This window comes from Lacerta agilis, chromosome 3 (assembly GCF_009819535.1).
Source record: "Lacerta agilis isolate rLacAgi1 chromosome 3, rLacAgi1.pri, whole genome shotgun sequence".
In the NCBI taxonomy this organism is placed as follows: Eukaryota; Metazoa; Chordata; class Lepidosauria; order Squamata; family Lacertidae; genus Lacerta; species Lacerta agilis.
In genome coordinates this window covers 63,111,023-63,127,277 of record NC_046314.1, presented here as the reverse complement: position 1 = coordinate 63,127,277, position 16,255 = coordinate 63,111,023, and the positions used below count along the sequence as shown (strand labels likewise).

General features: G+C 41.1%; 1 protein-coding gene across 1 annotated transcript; it reads right to left on the bottom strand.

Annotated features, from left to right (window-relative positions):
* Positions 1-2,217: 2,217 nt before the first annotated feature.
* Positions 2,218-14,677, bottom strand: IYD (iodotyrosine deiodinase). The gene is made up of 6 exons (XM_033143985.1): positions 14,400-14,677; positions 9,232-9,423; positions 8,210-8,369; positions 5,556-5,712; positions 2,832-3,893; positions 2,218-2,688 (listed from the first exon to the last, which is right to left on the bottom strand). The coding sequence occupies exons 1-5, from the start codon at positions 14,581-14,583 to the stop codon at positions 3,711-3,713; spliced, it is 876 nt and encodes a 291-aa protein (XP_032999876.1). The 5' UTR covers positions 14,584-14,677; the 3' UTR covers positions 2,218-2,688; positions 2,832-3,710.
* Between the last annotated feature and the right edge of the window lie 1,578 nt (positions 14,678-16,255).

Sequence of the window (16,255 nt, the reverse complement as noted above, 5' to 3'; positions counted from 1 at the left end):
TAATTAAAAGTTACATCAAAATCCATAAACTTTTCACAAGAAATAATAACCAGGAACACTCACTACAAACTCTCCAACATTACTCTGATGAAAATAGGAATATATTATAATTATACCCTACTTATCCTCCTGGGTTGCCCCAGCCACTCTGGGTGGCTTCCAGCATATAAAAAAACATAATAAAACATTAAACATTAAAATCTTCCCCATATAGGGCTACCTTCAGATGGCAAGTTGGGGGCTGGATGACTCCATACCCTCCAACATTTCTCCAATGAAAATAAGGACATCCTAAGGAAAAGTGGGACATTCCGGGATCAAATCAGAAACCAGGTCGGCTTCTGTAAATCCCATACTGTCCCTGGAAAATAGGGACACTTAGAGGGTCTGCCACTATATCTAGAATTAGTCTTAAGTGTTCCTGAGGAACAGAGTGTAGCTTTTCCATTAAGACTTAGAAATAATTAGCACTTGATGTCTGTTATTTATGCCGTATGCCTGTCATGATTATGCCATATGCCTGTCATGATTTTGGAACCATATGTATGCATATAAGATGTTAAAAACATGCAGGTAGCATTTCCTCCTCTCTCCTTAACAAGAATTACTGGTGCCCTCCTTTCATTGTGTCTAAACTGTGCCAGATATTTCATTATTGACATCACAGCAGCTTACTTTTTGTAAATGAGAGACTACATTTTTAATGGCAGACAGGCTTATGCTTCTTCAGGAGATTTCTCTGATGGTATGGAAATAATTTATCACTGTGGCACTTACATCTTGCTATATATTATGATGGATTCACATTGGGCTTGCTATTGTGACTAGAGAATTTGTACGGGGATGGTTGTTAAAATCAATGTTCTCCTTAGTGCAGCACATTTCACATTCTTCCTTGTTCAGCAAGCCATTACAGAGAAACATGACGTCTGAAGAGGTTTTCTTTTTCAAGCCCGCTTACAGAAATCCTTCTAAAATAGTTGTCTTTTGGCCAAATGCAGTTTATAACTTACAGTTGTGTGGATCCCATCAACAGTTTTGGGGCATGGCAGGAGCATCCATAATTAAAGACACCCAGAGATGAACCTGAACTGAAGCATTTGAGAGACTCTACTTCCGAACACAAAGAATGGTCATCCATCATAACATTTGAACTGTTTATTGTTGTTAATGTTACAGCATAATAATAATTAAAAAAAGAAAAGCAACGTAAAGACTTTAATTAACACATATTGGTTGTTTCATTTTATCAAAGATATTATTTTAGAAGGAAGTATAAAAGCAAAACCATCTATCTTTGAATTCAAAAGATGTGGCTGAGTATTGCCAACTTTAAACAACAGTGGTGTAGGAAATACCTATGATTTTTTCTTTGGAAACATTTTTTGTTGTTGTTGTTGTTGTTGTTGTTTATTGCTATTATTATTATACTGCCCTACACCCACAGGTCTCAGGAAGGCTCACAGGATTCAGGGTAGTTCAGGGGATCATTTGCCATACCAGTCCTTAAAAGTAGATGTGATTCCATTTTTATACCTGGCCCTGAAGGCTGTGACTTGATGGCAATTGTGATCCAGCAACATCTGTTCTAAATGTTCCAAATGTTCTAAATACTTTATGCTCCAAAATCCTGAAAAAACATACTTTCAACCAGCATATTTACATCTTTCCATCACAGCTGATAACATTAGTTGATATAATTGCATCTGCTCACTCTGAAAAACTACTGGTTGCATCACACTACAAGCAACCATCAGACTTCAACACAAGTCAGCTGTACAGCTGTAGTCTTATGCATATGGATGTCATTAAGATTGGGAAACAGTGGTATTTAATTACTTTTATCATGTAGATGGGTGGATTTTTGTGGTGGCTGGGGAAGTGTGTATATGGGCTTTGACTCAGGTAAAAAGGTAAAGGACAGCTAAGTCCAGTCAAAGGCAACCATGGGATGCGGCGCTCATTTCACTTCAGATTGAGGGAGCCAGTGTTTGCCCACAGACAGCTTTCCAGGTCATGTGTCCAGCGTGACTAAACCACTTCTGGTGCAATGGAACACCGTGACAGAAACCAGAGCACACAGAAACGCTGTTTACCTTCCCATCACAGCGTTATCTACCGGTATCTATCTACTTGCACTGGTATGTTTTTGAACTTCTAGATTGGCAGGAGCTAGGACAGAGCAACGGGAGCTCACCCTGATACAGGAATTCAAATTGCCGAGCTTCTGATTGGCAAGCCCAAGAGGCTCAGTGGTTTAGACCACAGCACCACCCGTGTCTTGCTTTGGCTCAACCCACCACTGGCATCTGGGTCCCAGAAAGTTACCCACAAGAGAATGTAGCTCTCACCTTAAAAAGATTCAATACCCCAGCTTAATTAATTCATTAATCAACAAGCAGCAGAAAAGTCCCTTACATTATTACTATTCTGTCCTTGAAAGGAAACAGATGACAGATGACTGGTGCTGTAACTAAGGGAAGTAGGAGTTGCACAAAATAATACATTCATGTTCAATATTTAGCTGTCCAAAAAGAAAGATGCTGGTGAGCTAAACCCTGCGTAAACCTGCTGTGCTCTGACTTAAAACTCACGTATCCTATAGGCACCTGCAACCTGGTGCTCTCCAGATGTTTTAGACCAGTACCCCCATGACCCTAGCCACTGGCTATAAAGGCTGAGACTTATCTGAAGAAGTGTGCATGCACACGAAAGCTCATACCAAGAACAAACTCAGTTGGTCTCTAAGGTGCTACTGGAAAGAATTTTCTATTTTGTTTCGACTACGGCAGACCAGCATGGCTACCCACCTGTAACTGGCTGAGACTTACGTTAGTTGTAATCCAAAACATCTGGAGGCCACCAGATTTGGTAATGTTGTTGCTATAGATGCTTTTTTCATGGCCTTTCAGCTCAGACGCTCCCTTCCCTATGATGATTTCACATGCTCCCAGACGAAGCTGTGAGTGAGACTTAAAACTATCTCTGTAAATATTAGCTTTCTCTTCAGAGCTAAAAGCAGAGAGGATGATGCACTGAGAAATAGAAACTTTATTCATATTCAGAGGGCATTGCTGAAGACTGGGAACTGACTGTCCTAACACGTATGTATTCTATGCAAATCAAAATCACCAAAATATTAAGGAAAGGTATTAGGCAATTCGGATCAGGGGACTGTGAAAATTAAAGTGATGAAGGTCATTGAAATGCCATTGCGTATTTGCCCTTGGAGTAATCAATAATACTGATCAATTAACTACTCCATACTCACTTTACTAATTCTGATTACTTACTGTTATTAGCGAGTGCACCTGTTGTCATTATTGGGATTTAGATGGTGTCTAGACTTAAACAGCTGGAGAGATACACATAAAATGTAGCTAAGAAGACACAAAAGGTGTATGGAATATGTACTGACTTAGACATGCTGTAGCCTCCTCTAAGTGGATTCCTTTGGACTTTACCACACTTTTGAGATTGTGGTGGATGCTGCGTGAAAAATGCACACCCATTTACAATTGTGTGAAATCCATGTGAGCAGGTTTGTATGTGTACCATTCTCCATGTGATTCTGGATGCACATGAGCCTATGTCAAGGAGGCTGCTGCCCACTTGAATGTGCCCAATGCAACTGGCCAAAGGAAGCAAACAATTTGCAGAAAACTCTCGACAGCAACACATTTTCAAGGGTCTCCTTGACTGCTCCATGTTTATACAACCACCATAATGTCTTCCAGCGGTTTCCGTGTCAGGTCTGGCACAGTAGCATCTTTTCTGGGGTAGCCAACAGGTAACAGCAAGAGTAGCTTTTCATTTGTTGGACGCTCAAGCAGCACCCTTAGACGTGGGCCGCAGTTCAGGGGTGTAGAGGTAACCGTCACCAGACCCACATTCTAAAGAAAAAAAGGAAATACTGGAACACTCTAGGACCACAGCATCTATCACCTCCCTTATCTGTGCTCTATAAACTTCCTTCTTTACATGATCACAAAAATGAATAAATCTGTTAGACTCTTTTGTCCTTTTTGCTATACACATCAGTTATTTTGGTGGTTCCCCTTCCCTTTATGTAAGGGATAAAACTCTGCAGCTCATGAAACTGCTCTCATAACATCAAGCCATAACCAGGAAGTTATGTGTGATGACATACAGCATGCTTTTGCAGCTGTTTTAGCTCACCACATATGAGTTCACATGGTGTAGCCACAGAAGAGCTGGGTTTCAAAGCGTTGTTGTTTTTAAATTCCTCTCAGCTTTGAAGCTCACTGTGCAGCCTCCACCATGTCATTATCTCCAATCCTAGCCTACCTTAAAGGATTGTTATAAGGCAGAAGTGACCGTCTTATAAACTCTGTGTGTGTTTATGTGTAAATAAAAGTAGAATAGCCAAAATGCTGAGTTGCTGAGTTCTGTTATGCAACTGCGCAAACTCTGCAGATCCATAAGTGTGCTGATGTTTCTTGGCATCAGTTGCTGTGATGTTCGGGCTGAAGAAAGCTTTTGAAGCTCCCAAACAATCGACCAGGAGGGAGGGAACATGCCAGTCGGGCATGTGTCTCTGCCAGGGTCCTGCTCGTGTGTAGGATATCCTACACACGTCCTACACATCCACTGAAACAAACAGCACAGTTAAATGCTTGAGGCTGACATTCTAACATGCCTGCTTACTAAAATGCAGGTCCAAAGAGCTTAGTAGGACTTACTTTGGAATAAATGGAGAAGAGCCACAGTAGCTCAGGGATAGTTATCTTCTTTGCCTGTTGGTGCAGTCCCTGACATCTCCAGGTACAGTGGGGAGAAACCCCTGCCTGAAGCTCAGGGGACCTGCTGCGAGTCAGTGTGGGCAGTACTGGGTTAAATGGATCTCACTCAGTATAAGCTTCCCATGCTCCTAATTATGTTTAGTATTGGAGCTCCAATGGGCACGCTCAGCTTTCTCCAGTTTGTACCTAAATATATACTTATGTATACTTTACGTTACAGACCACAGTATTTCTCTGTGTGTTTTCGGTCAAACTATCACTGCAGCCTATGCTAACCTAACAGTTGTGCCTGAGCATCTGCTTCTCTGTGTGGTAGTCCTAGGGAACTTCCGGACTGTTAAACTGACAAATTCAGATTGCACACTTTAGACTTGATGCTCTTGTGCAACAAACCCATTCCCCTCCATGGACCTTTTTCATTCAGGAAAATGACAAGCACTAGGAATTGCTTGATGCCACATTATCTAGCCTCTCTGCAAACAAGTCAGGATGAATGCTCAGTAAACAGCCCATTTTGTTGAAGCTCTCTGCAAAAATATCAGGATGAATGCTCAATAGAGAGATGGCCTGGAAACAACCCTAGGGTTCTCCCACTGGTGTTTTTCCTGCTCTGGGATACCTGGAAATATGGTCTGTTTCCTTTTAAGCCCTTCCCTGCCTTCCCCACCTTAGCCAATGTGTCCCAGAACACAATTTACTGAGAGGCTTCCCTAGAGGCTACTATCTTGAATACCTGCTGCACATTTCTTATGTTTCATCCACCTCTTGCTTTTCCCCAAATTGCAAGCATACCTGGAGTGCAGCGAGGAGGATGCCGCAGGCAATAGACACACTGATCTCATTGTAGTAGTGGGTTTTCTTTTTCCCATTTGGAAGCCTTCCATACACCTGCTTGAAAATAAGAATCAGGTAGGGAGCTGCATCCAAGTATTCTTTTATCCAGTTTGTCCTAGAAAAGGATATTTGTAAAATGTTATTTAACCTTTAGCTCCACATAAAATATTTGTATTGGCTAATCTTCTTTCCCTGGCTATATACAACGCTTTGCTCTAATCTGATAAGCCTGGCAGTCTGTGGTTCTTGGAATAAAAATATTTAGCAACTGGTTGCTTCTAATTGCTTCTAAAACATGTGCATAGGTTGGTTGTAGTTTTCCCTATCTGCAATATACCGGTAGGTCCTGCGTTATAATCTATATCATTAAATGCAAAACAAAAAACAAAAACAAATGGGATGTCACAAGGAAGCAAGATCTTTTGGAGTGTTAATGCTACAAGCCCTTCCATCTTATACTCAGATTGTATGCATGTGAAAACAAAACCATATACTGTATCCTAAATACACCACGATATCCAGTGACATCCATTCCAAACAAACCAAACCCTGGGTAAGTGCTGGAATCTCTGGGGTCTCTCACTGCTTGTGGGTTGGGGTGCACACAACAATATATATATATATATATATATATATATATATATATATATATATATATATATATATATATATATTCCATCTGTTTAAAAAAGCAACACTAAGCTGCCAGACTTTTATGGAGAAGCATGTGTGTGTGGTCAGAGTCTTAGACTGGACCACCCACAGGTTACATTTTGCTCCTATTGCTTTTAGCTGTCATAGGGGGTGTCAGGGATGCCTTGATGGACAGAAAGTTGGTATATAAACATTTTCAATAAAAAAGTAGAGACATGGTAATTGAATGATGCTATTTACATAGTGAACCCTGAAGTCTGATGAAATTAGAAAAGTTCCCTTTTCCAGCTAGAAGTCGTTCCCTTGAGCTTTCTATTTCAGCTTCAGAAAGCAAGAACGGCGTGTTAGAAATACATATTTAAACAGTGAAATAAGTGAGTTGCTTTTAAAGGGCAGCAAATCTCTCCAAGTTCTTTATTGAAAACCTAATCTAATCTGGAAACGTCCAGCCTAAGCTTTTTAAAAAATCCATCTCTCAGATTAATTAACATCCCTGGCACTTACTAATTTTTAGAAAATATATATGCTGCTCTTCAAACAATAGTGCCTGTTTTGTACTGAAAATAATAAAAGAAAAATCAGCCACATACAAATAAAACATTGAACGGGAGCTGTGATCCTGTAACGACTTATATGTGGGTAAGTCCCATTAAAATATATGTGACTGGCAAGTAAATCCACTGTTGAAATCAGGCTTGGGCTCACAAATGCTGACATTAGCCTTCTTCAAGTATTTTTCTGATTCAGTAATTCCATATGTGAGTGTGATACAGGGATCCACCGCCTTCCCCACTGCTGTGACCCTCCATGAGCTGAATGGATGTTGCCTGAAGTTGAATTCAGTTATGTAGGCTCCCTGCACAATAGAGAATTTCTGATTTTACAGGGTTCTACATTGTACAGGGAGGCTCCCCAGATCAGACATCCGTTCATCAACTCATGGATGGTCAATGGGGCACATATTCTAAGCTCAGAAGAACACCTGAAGATACCAAACCCTTTTGGACTTTATGCCACTATCTAAGAAACAAGGGCTATATATGCACACTTACCCATTTGTAGCACCAAAGTGTAGTTTACCTGAATCTGGAATCATTCGTGCTCATCCGCAACATGCTGCTTTCAATCTAAATTTATTCTAGATCTTGCCATCCATGTGGGCGGAATATGGTTACTTGATACATGTTTGAAAACTCTCTGCTTGATTAGGAAATTCACCAAAATCTGCACTTCCAACATGAGTTGCCATATGTCTGGATTTCCCTGGACATTTAAATGATTTCCACCCAGTTACTGTTACAGACGGCCAAATCCCGGCTATGTCTGGGAAATTCCGGACGTATGGCCGTATGGCAACCCTGGGGTATCAATGTCCTTTTGCCCCTGCACTTGACCCAGGTGTATGAAAAAGTGGTGATTTTGATCTTAGTATCATCATTGTGTTGTGCAGATGTGAGCACACACACAAACACACACACGCACTGCTAGGACTACAAACATCAGTTTTTATCTGTTTTCCAATGGATTCATTGTGGCATAATGCAGAACTTATCTGCACTGAATGTTTATACTGAGAATGAAACCACTTTCTCAAGAGGCACTTTCCCAGGGCAAAAAGAAAATGCAGTAAATCTAGATTACTGTATGTCTGGACTACATAGAAATAAAAATACTCTGTTTCCATTGTTTCCAGAATAAAATGTTTTATACACACAGTCTAGAAGGGTCTTAGAAGAGGAATCTAAAACATTCAGGTGCTCATTGACATATCCTGCTCCTATTCCCATTTGGAGATTTGAAAATTCAAACCAGCACCTTGAATTATATCTATAATAACCTGTTCAATATCCTGTCTCTCACACATTTTGGTTCCAGGCCTTCCCCAAAAAGCATAATAAAATACATATTTAAGCCACAGAAGCTGCCCGGAGCAGTCAGTATCACACTGGTATTGGTACCTCAATCTTTTCAAGTCATTAACCCATTTGTCTCCCATCCTTTTTTTGTAGTTTATTTCTTCTTCATCTTCTATGATCTCCCGGATCTTGTGTTTTATTTCTGCATCTTGCACTACTACAAAAGTCCAAGGCTCCGTGTGTGCCCCACTGGGAGATGTTCCTTTAATCAAATAAAATAAATGCTCATATTAAAGGAAGCTGCACCACAAAGACATAATGAAAATTAAACCTTATGACACCCAGGAGGTCTCACCCTAGTTCTTCAAATTCCATGATTTATTTGTTTTTCATTGGAGGGGTAATGTGGGAGCAAGGAAGGTGTCTGTGGGGAGAGGAAACAAATTCTGATAACACACTTTGCAACCCTTTGTTGAAATGTAGCCTGAGATGTTTAGATCTACTCTAGGCTCCAGAGCAAGGATGGGGGAACCTGTGGCCATTCAGATGTTGCTGGACTCCAGATCCCAGATCTGAAGACTCCAGATCTGAAGAAGTGTGCATGCACACGAAAGCTCATACCAAGAACAAACTCAGTTGGTCTCTAAGGTGCTACTGGAAAGAATTTTCTATTTTGTTTTGACTATGGCAGACCAACACGGCTACCCACCTGTATCCAGATCCCATGTGCTTCAACCAGCACAGCCAATGGTCAGCTGGAGTCCAGCTGCAGGGCCAGTGATCTAACACTAGTGTTTCTGGGCTGTGTCTCTTCCTATGTGGTCCTTGGTTTCTCACATTACCCTGGCTGCACGCAAAGCTTCCCATAACACCAGCATAATGTAAAAAACATGTACACAGTTAGAATGCTGGGAGGGGATACTTTGAGGAATATTGAAGCCAGCTGTGAATTTTGACACAAAGGGGAGCCGCCGCCCTCTTCTTCAGCACCATCACTGACTCCTATTGCAGGCATCATTTCATAATATCACTTGAAAGCATTTGCCATTAAAGCCAATGGGATACTAGAATGTCTGCCCAAAGTTTTTGTCACTCCCAAGGAATTCATTCGGGCAGCGTAGTACCTGCTGTTTTAATCACATTGTCAATGACCTCTCTTGGAACCGGCTCGTCACTTATAAACCGGACCGATCGTCTCTTATTGAGAAGCTCGTAGAAAGCCTTTGATCTCTTCAGCATGTCTTCTTCAGCATATCGCTCAGTTGAGAAGGAGACGTGAGCAATGTTGTCATCTAAGCCTTGCCATTCACCATCATCTGAGTGGGGAGAAGCAGAGGAGAAAGTTACCTATTTTCCAGACAAGATTTGCTCAACTTGCTGTGAGAAAAAAAAATAAACATGTTTTTCTGATATATATCAATGTAAAGCATTATTGACTGACTGACTGATTGGTTGGTTGATTAAATTTTTATACCGCCCTATATCCGTAGATCTCAGGGCAGTTCACAACACAAAACTACAAGCAAAATACATAATAAAAACAGAAACAGAAACAACCCAGTAATGTCAGTCAACACGTTTCCCATGGATAAAAACAATCTCTAGCACAGCTCATTGCAAAGACAACCCTGGAAGAGTGGAAGGGAACTCTGGGCAGAACACCTTATGAGAAAGGAGGTCTTCAAGCAGGGGAAGGAGGGACATCTGGCTCTGGGTCAACTGCATCAAGATGGGAACTAGATTTGATGACCTATGAGGTCCTGTCCAAGTCTTATGATTCTATGGCGTCACTGCCCCTCTGTGCCTCTAGTACTCCCCTACCCCTCCAAAATGCCTAGTAAAATACCCCACATATTCTGATGGCATTGCCTGGTGTATTTCATAGCCCCCACCAGTAATGGCAGAGATGTATAAATACACAGCATGCTGATTTAAGGGCATGGGGGCAACTTTAACTTCACGTTACAGCAGGAGGAGGAGAGAGAGAGCCCACCATTTTGGTTGGCAGTTCCGTCTTTTTTGTAACAGGTAGCTCTGCACCAAGAATATAGGCTAGGTAGAGATTCTGCAGAGACAAATGTGTGTCACTCTATGGGAGGACCAGTGCTTGGGAGCTGTGATGATTTTTGGAGTCCCAGGAAGAAGAACAAATAAAAAATGCTACTAATAATACATGTAATGAGTTATATTTTCTAATAACACAAATTGTGGTGGGACAGTTATAATTCGACCTTATAAAATCAATGAAAGCTGGTCTGCTTTGTAAACACTCTTTCCAGTGCCCTTGCAAACCCAGTAAAATATGAGAGTGATATCTCCATTACTGTGTAAGCTATTTAAGAGACATTAAAAATCCATTATGAAAAGGGGTGCCCCATATAATGCAAATTTAATACTGGTAGCTGACATTGACTAGTCTAAAGTTCAAATCTCATTGGACCTGTTGTGATACAATAAGGAAGTGTAAAGATCTCCATTTCTTATTTTCTGGTTTGTAAAGGGATTATCAGTTGAAATGGCCACAATCAACAGAGTTGTGCAGCTTGGTCCTATTTATGTTTGCTTGGGAAACAAGTCCCTCTGATTCAGGTAGGTAGCCGTGTTGGTCTGACGCAGTCGAAATAAATAAAAAAATTAACAATTGTCCAGTAGCACCTTAGAGACCAACTAAGTTTGTTCTGGGTATAAGCTTTCGTGTGCATGCACACTTCTTCAGATACAAAGATACAAAGTCCCACTGAGTTCATCTTTACTTACTCTCAAGTATGCATTTTCTCATAATAATATTAAAGAAGAAAATGCGCACAGGTTTGAAACAGGAGAACAACATTTGGCCTGCAGCAGTGACATTTGTGACACTAAAACAGCATGTTCTGCACCTTTTCCACTTAAAAAACTACTGAGCTGCTGAAGGTGGTAAAGAGTGTCTTCTTTAGCTGCAGTCAAAAATCACAAAAATTGCTTTGAAACATTCTTAACCTTTCCCAAACTGCTACCTCACTCCATTAAGTGAGTCTAGTGACTCCATCCAAGCAGTTCAGGGGGCTCAAAATAATGGACTGCTGGGTTAGAGGTATGCGATTTCATTGGTTTCTGACGTCTTTCACTCACACACCCTTCCATTGTCCTGAATCTCCTGAGCCAAATCCTAAGGGCATGCTGGAAATATATTGGTATTAACTATGGTGTATATACTGCTGTATGTGTTAGATTAATCTGACTTTAAACCTATTCCTGAGTCTTGAGTTATTCCAAGCAGCCAAAGATGTATGATACATCTTCATTGATCCAACATAGCAGGAACCTGTGCCCCCTCCCCACAAAGCTGTTGGACTCCAGCTCCCATCAGCCTCAGTCAGGATGGACAGTAATTATTAATTATGGGAGTTGGAGTCTGGTGACATCAGGAAGGCCATAGGTTCCCCAACTATGTACTACCGAAACCACCGATGAGGACTTTGTTGAGAACTCCAGAGCTTAAACCTGGCAACAGAATATCCACACCACATTTCTTTATGTATCTCCAGTAAGACACAAAGTGAGAAAGGTGTTTGTAAAGCTGGGTGGTTGACTATCAAGACTGTTACTGTTATTATTCTTGAAAAATAATTGTAGAGGAATGCCATCAAGTCTCATGAACAGATTGATAATTTCTATACCTCCCCCCTTTTTTACTAGGTTTATTTGTGTGTGTTCCAAGCAGACCTGGACTATTTTCAGAATGTGAGTTAATGCTTAATTTAAAAGGAACTTTATAAATAAAATACTAAGCTGTAACCTTTACTAGGTTCCTACCTAGGCTTCCTCTGCTCTATGAGAAATCTACAGAGCTCGGATATAAAACTTTGAGTAAATCAAAACAAACCTACCATGTCACTAATGAATGGTATACATCCCATAATCGTGGTTGTGGAAGCTGCTTATTTTCTCTATGATGGCTGCATGTTTCCATCATATGGGTTGCCTGACTCATCCACCACAAAGCTTTTAACGTGGTTGACGTGCAAAATGTTAAGCATTTTTCTTTTCTTTTCTTTTTACAAATAATGCTTACATTGGACTTTGCATCCCTCCAACCCAAATCTGTTATTAACTTTCCCCCCATTTCTTACATTTGGATTTCCTACAAACCTTCATTTGCTAAAATACACATCTCATTTGAAAAAGCTCTCTCTTCTACTTTCTGGCCTCAGTCAGAAACATTAACATGTGGCATGCAACCCAGTTTAAAGCACAACATTGTGTAGATGCCCTGTTGCACTTAGATCAGACAACCTGTCCGCCATGGGCAGGCACCTGCTGTTGGCACAAAAAAGGACCAGAAACTGTCCTGAGCAGGATGATTTTTCCTTATGCTCCACAAAAACACTGCACAGAAGGTATTGTTCTGGGTTATTTTGAGCCCTGGAACTGCAAACATGGGGATAAAAGACTATTTTCTCACAGAGGTATTAGCTTAGCTGCTTTAATTTCCTTAGAGATAAAAGGTGCTTGACTGGCAGAGATCTTGGACTTTAATCAAGTGCAGCTCAAGCAGAAATTACTGTTCTGTTGATAAGAAGCAAAGTGTGTGTGTGTAAGTGTGTGTGTGTGTGTGTGTGTGTGTGTGTCAGAGAGACCGTGCTAAAGGGCTTCAGGAATGTTTGCAGTTGTGGCTTCATTACACAGCAAACACAACTGGAGATTTCCCCATTACCTTCTATTGTACTTATAAATAGTATTCTAATCTGAGGGTGGATATTTAGGGCAGCATTTTTTATTTGGATCATTTTAAATCCTAGACTGAGACAAGGGCGTAGCCACGGGGGCACAAGGGCAGTTGCCCCACCCTAAATCAAGTAAATCAATAAAAATACTTAACTAACTGAGGTTCTCCCCCCCCCCTCCTTTAACATAAAGCCTGCCCCCCTAACATAAATCCTGGCTACGCCCATGGACGGAGGAGTAAAAAGCAAAAGGAGATATGGAAGAAAAAGAGAATCATTTAGGTGAGACATCAAAAATGGAGACTTCTTATTTCACGTTGGACACTTGCCTTTGTTTGAAAACTTGTTTTGGTTTAGAAAGGATTAGGGCACTCACTGTTAATTATTTAAAATTTACTTAGGATCACCAGCGTCACACACACCATATAGCACATGAAATTGACACACTCTCCATCTAGAAAGCTCACAGTCTATGTTAGGCAGACTTACAAGGCAACTCTATACATGGCTTCTCAGAAGTAAGTCCTGCTGAATTCAATGGGGCTTACTCCCAGATAAGTGACTATAGGATTGCAACTGAACTGTTACCTTTAATCCAAAATTATCCACTCTTTGTCATTCTTTATAAGTTGAGTAAGAAATGAAAATCCCCAATCCATCCAGGGCCAGACATACACAGAAGCTGTACTTAGATCTGGAACCTCTTTCATGAACCCTGCAAATCTCTTTAATGTGGTTTAATCAGTTTCAGTTGGTGATGCATATAGAGTTACTGTTGCAGATCTTGTTCCTCACAGCCCATATAATCACCATTGCTTATTCTCTCTTTCAGAATCATCACTACCTACATACACTATACAGCCACAGAGGAGGCCCCACAGACAGAGATGCTGCAGTTACCACTTTGGGGTCTTTCTCTTGGACCCCATTGGCAACACTATGTCAAATGAAATGCACACGATTAGGAACTCTCACTAATTTTCTCCATCACCCCAAGAGATGGGTTTTTACTGCTCTTGAGCCACAGTTGACTCCCAAGCCATGGGTATGGATGGGGCACAAATTCATTTTTGTTTCACCCTTCTAATTCACCCTTCCTGAAATAAATATATGCACCCAAATGCAGCTGCTCTTCAAAATGCAGGCTTCTCCAAATTGTGGGTTGCAGTTCTTCAGCCAAATAATATGCACAAAAATGCATTTATTAGAGGAGACTGTGCATACAAATGCACGCTATTGGTGAAGAAAGTAAACAAAAATGCATTCTGTTAGAGAAAATTGCTTGCAAATATGCCTATATTTGGCAAAACTGCACTCACAAAAATAGCATATTAGTAGAAATGGGCACAAAAACGCTGGCAAGTCTTCCTGGAAACTTCAGCAATCCACATTTCCATATCTGTTTCAGAATGGAAAAATGAGAAACTCAGAGAAATCAAAATTGGCAGATTTGCCATTCCCTAACTGAGAGTAACCAAAAATTGGCTTAACCCTGGGATCACATCTTTCTTTTTGTCCAAACTAGAGGAACATCAGCATGCAAATGCTGAACTATAGTCTCTTTTTTTCTTTCTCCTCTTGCATACCTTCTTCCTCCACAGGCAGATCGGTGCTGTCTTTTAAGTCTTCATCCACCCACGGGCGAGACTCTGTCTTGTGGCTGGCATTGCTCTGCTCTTTTCTGCTGCTCTTCCTGCTTCCTTTCAGTATTATTACAATCAGGACACAGATTATTGCTACAAAGACGGGAGTTAGGGGAGAGAATGCCATAGTCCGCACGCAACAAATGCTTCCCTTTCAAAAGAGTGAGAGATTTGGTGAGATCGAGACTGAGATGCACAGAAGGGGTGGAACTAATGGCGCATTGAATGAAAAAGAGCAATGTTCAGCTCTCTTGGCTCCCTGTAGCCAGGAACCTTTCATAACTGTTTACACAAATCACTTGCTCTTCAACCTTCAGCAGTTTCTGGATACCGTCCAAAGGCTGGAAGTATTTATTTTAGCTCAATGTTAGTTAGACCTTTCTGGGGGGAAATTGACTCAGTGTTAGAGTGCTACACAACTTTTTGACATATCAAAATTTAAAAAACTGAATTGAGTTAGACACAAAGGATTGTATTCAATGTAGCGCTAAGCAGAACATTCCATCAGGGCAAGGATTTCTCTGTGTGCAATGGAATGTACTCCCAATCTCCTACATCTGCCTGCCCTAAATCTGTTCTGGGTTTCCCCCAATGCTCCAAAGCAGATTTGCAACAGTGCAGGCCATGCACAGGGGAAGGAGAGATCAATGTTTCAATGGTTCTCTCCATTCCACAAGGTTTCTGTTTTTCCTAGTATATCAATGTCATATTCTAAGACCAAACACTCAAGTTCACCCATCTTGCCTCAGAGGCTTCTAGAATTTGTGAATAATCACTTGTTTACAGTTTCTTTCTTCAAGTGCGTTTGGCACTTGTTTTGGCCTGTGATGCTCTGGCCTCTCTGAAGTGCTGTCTTGCATCCTTGCACTCTCAATGCCTACTTCTACACTGCCCCTGTTTACATGTTCATCTCATTCTCCCTGACAACAGGGGAGCTGTTACCATGGGAACAGGACACAGCTATAATGCCCTTGAAGGCCTCAAGTGAACCTCTCTACTAACCTCTCTGCCTTTTTTTAGCTTTTCCAGGTCTGCTACCTTGGCCTCAAGGGAATGAACTTGTTCCCATAGTCAGGAACTCATAAAAGTGGTGACCATATTGCATGTGGGTTCCATTCCTGGCTCCCACATGCATTGGTGGAGTGCGCATAAGCCTGTTACACCCCATTATGCCCTGTTATGCTCCTGTTATGCCCCGCCCCATCATGCATCAATTGGATGCGTGCAAAATGGCCGCCGTTTGTAGTACCTTGGGCACAGCCATGACTTCTACCCTTCTTCTACCCTACAGGGACTTATGCGACAGACAGTACAAAACCCTGGAAAGCTCCCACTCCCCTGCTGCCATTTTACCTGTATAATTGTTTTTTTGTTTTTTGTAGGTTAAGTTACTTTATTGAGAAGCTGGGTTTTCTATTTAAAAAAAACCTGCTTGATCTAGGTGTCAGGGAGAGGAGGGTCGGAGTGGAGTGTTCAGGCCTCCTCACCTTGCTGCTGAATTTGCACGTCTGCTTAACTCGCTTTGATGCTTTATCAGCTGGAGCCAAGAGGCTTTGTCAGCTGAGGGTCCCTGACTGTACTTCTCACACAGATAACTTAAAAGTTACTTTCCCTGAGGTAATGTGGTGTTTAATTTTCGAGTGCAAAGCAATGTGAAGACAGCTCATAATGCTTGCAAATCCCTTTCCTATTAAATCTTATTTGGTAAGTCTTTTCCCACTCTTTAATATTTTCTACTAAAACATACACCAAGCCTTTATTTGAAGCGATTGCGTTACATTGCTCTCCAACCTCACAAA

What these genes read in the sequence shown, in the direction of transcription:
- IYD (XM_033143985.1), bottom strand. Translation starts at nt 14,583, where the DNA reads ATGGCATTCTCTCCCCTAACTCCCGTCTTTGTAGCAATAATCTGTGTC. An exon ending in AATGACTTGAAAAGATTGAG is followed by an intron (nt 5,713 to 8,209) that starts GTACCAATACCA and finishes ATCCTTTTCTAG; the next exon opens with GACAAACTGGATAAAAGAAT. An exon ending in TCCTCCTCGCTGCACTCCAG is followed by an intron (nt 3,894 to 5,555) that starts GTATGCTTGCAA and finishes TTTTTTCTTTAG; the next exon opens with AATGTGGGTCTGGTGACGGT.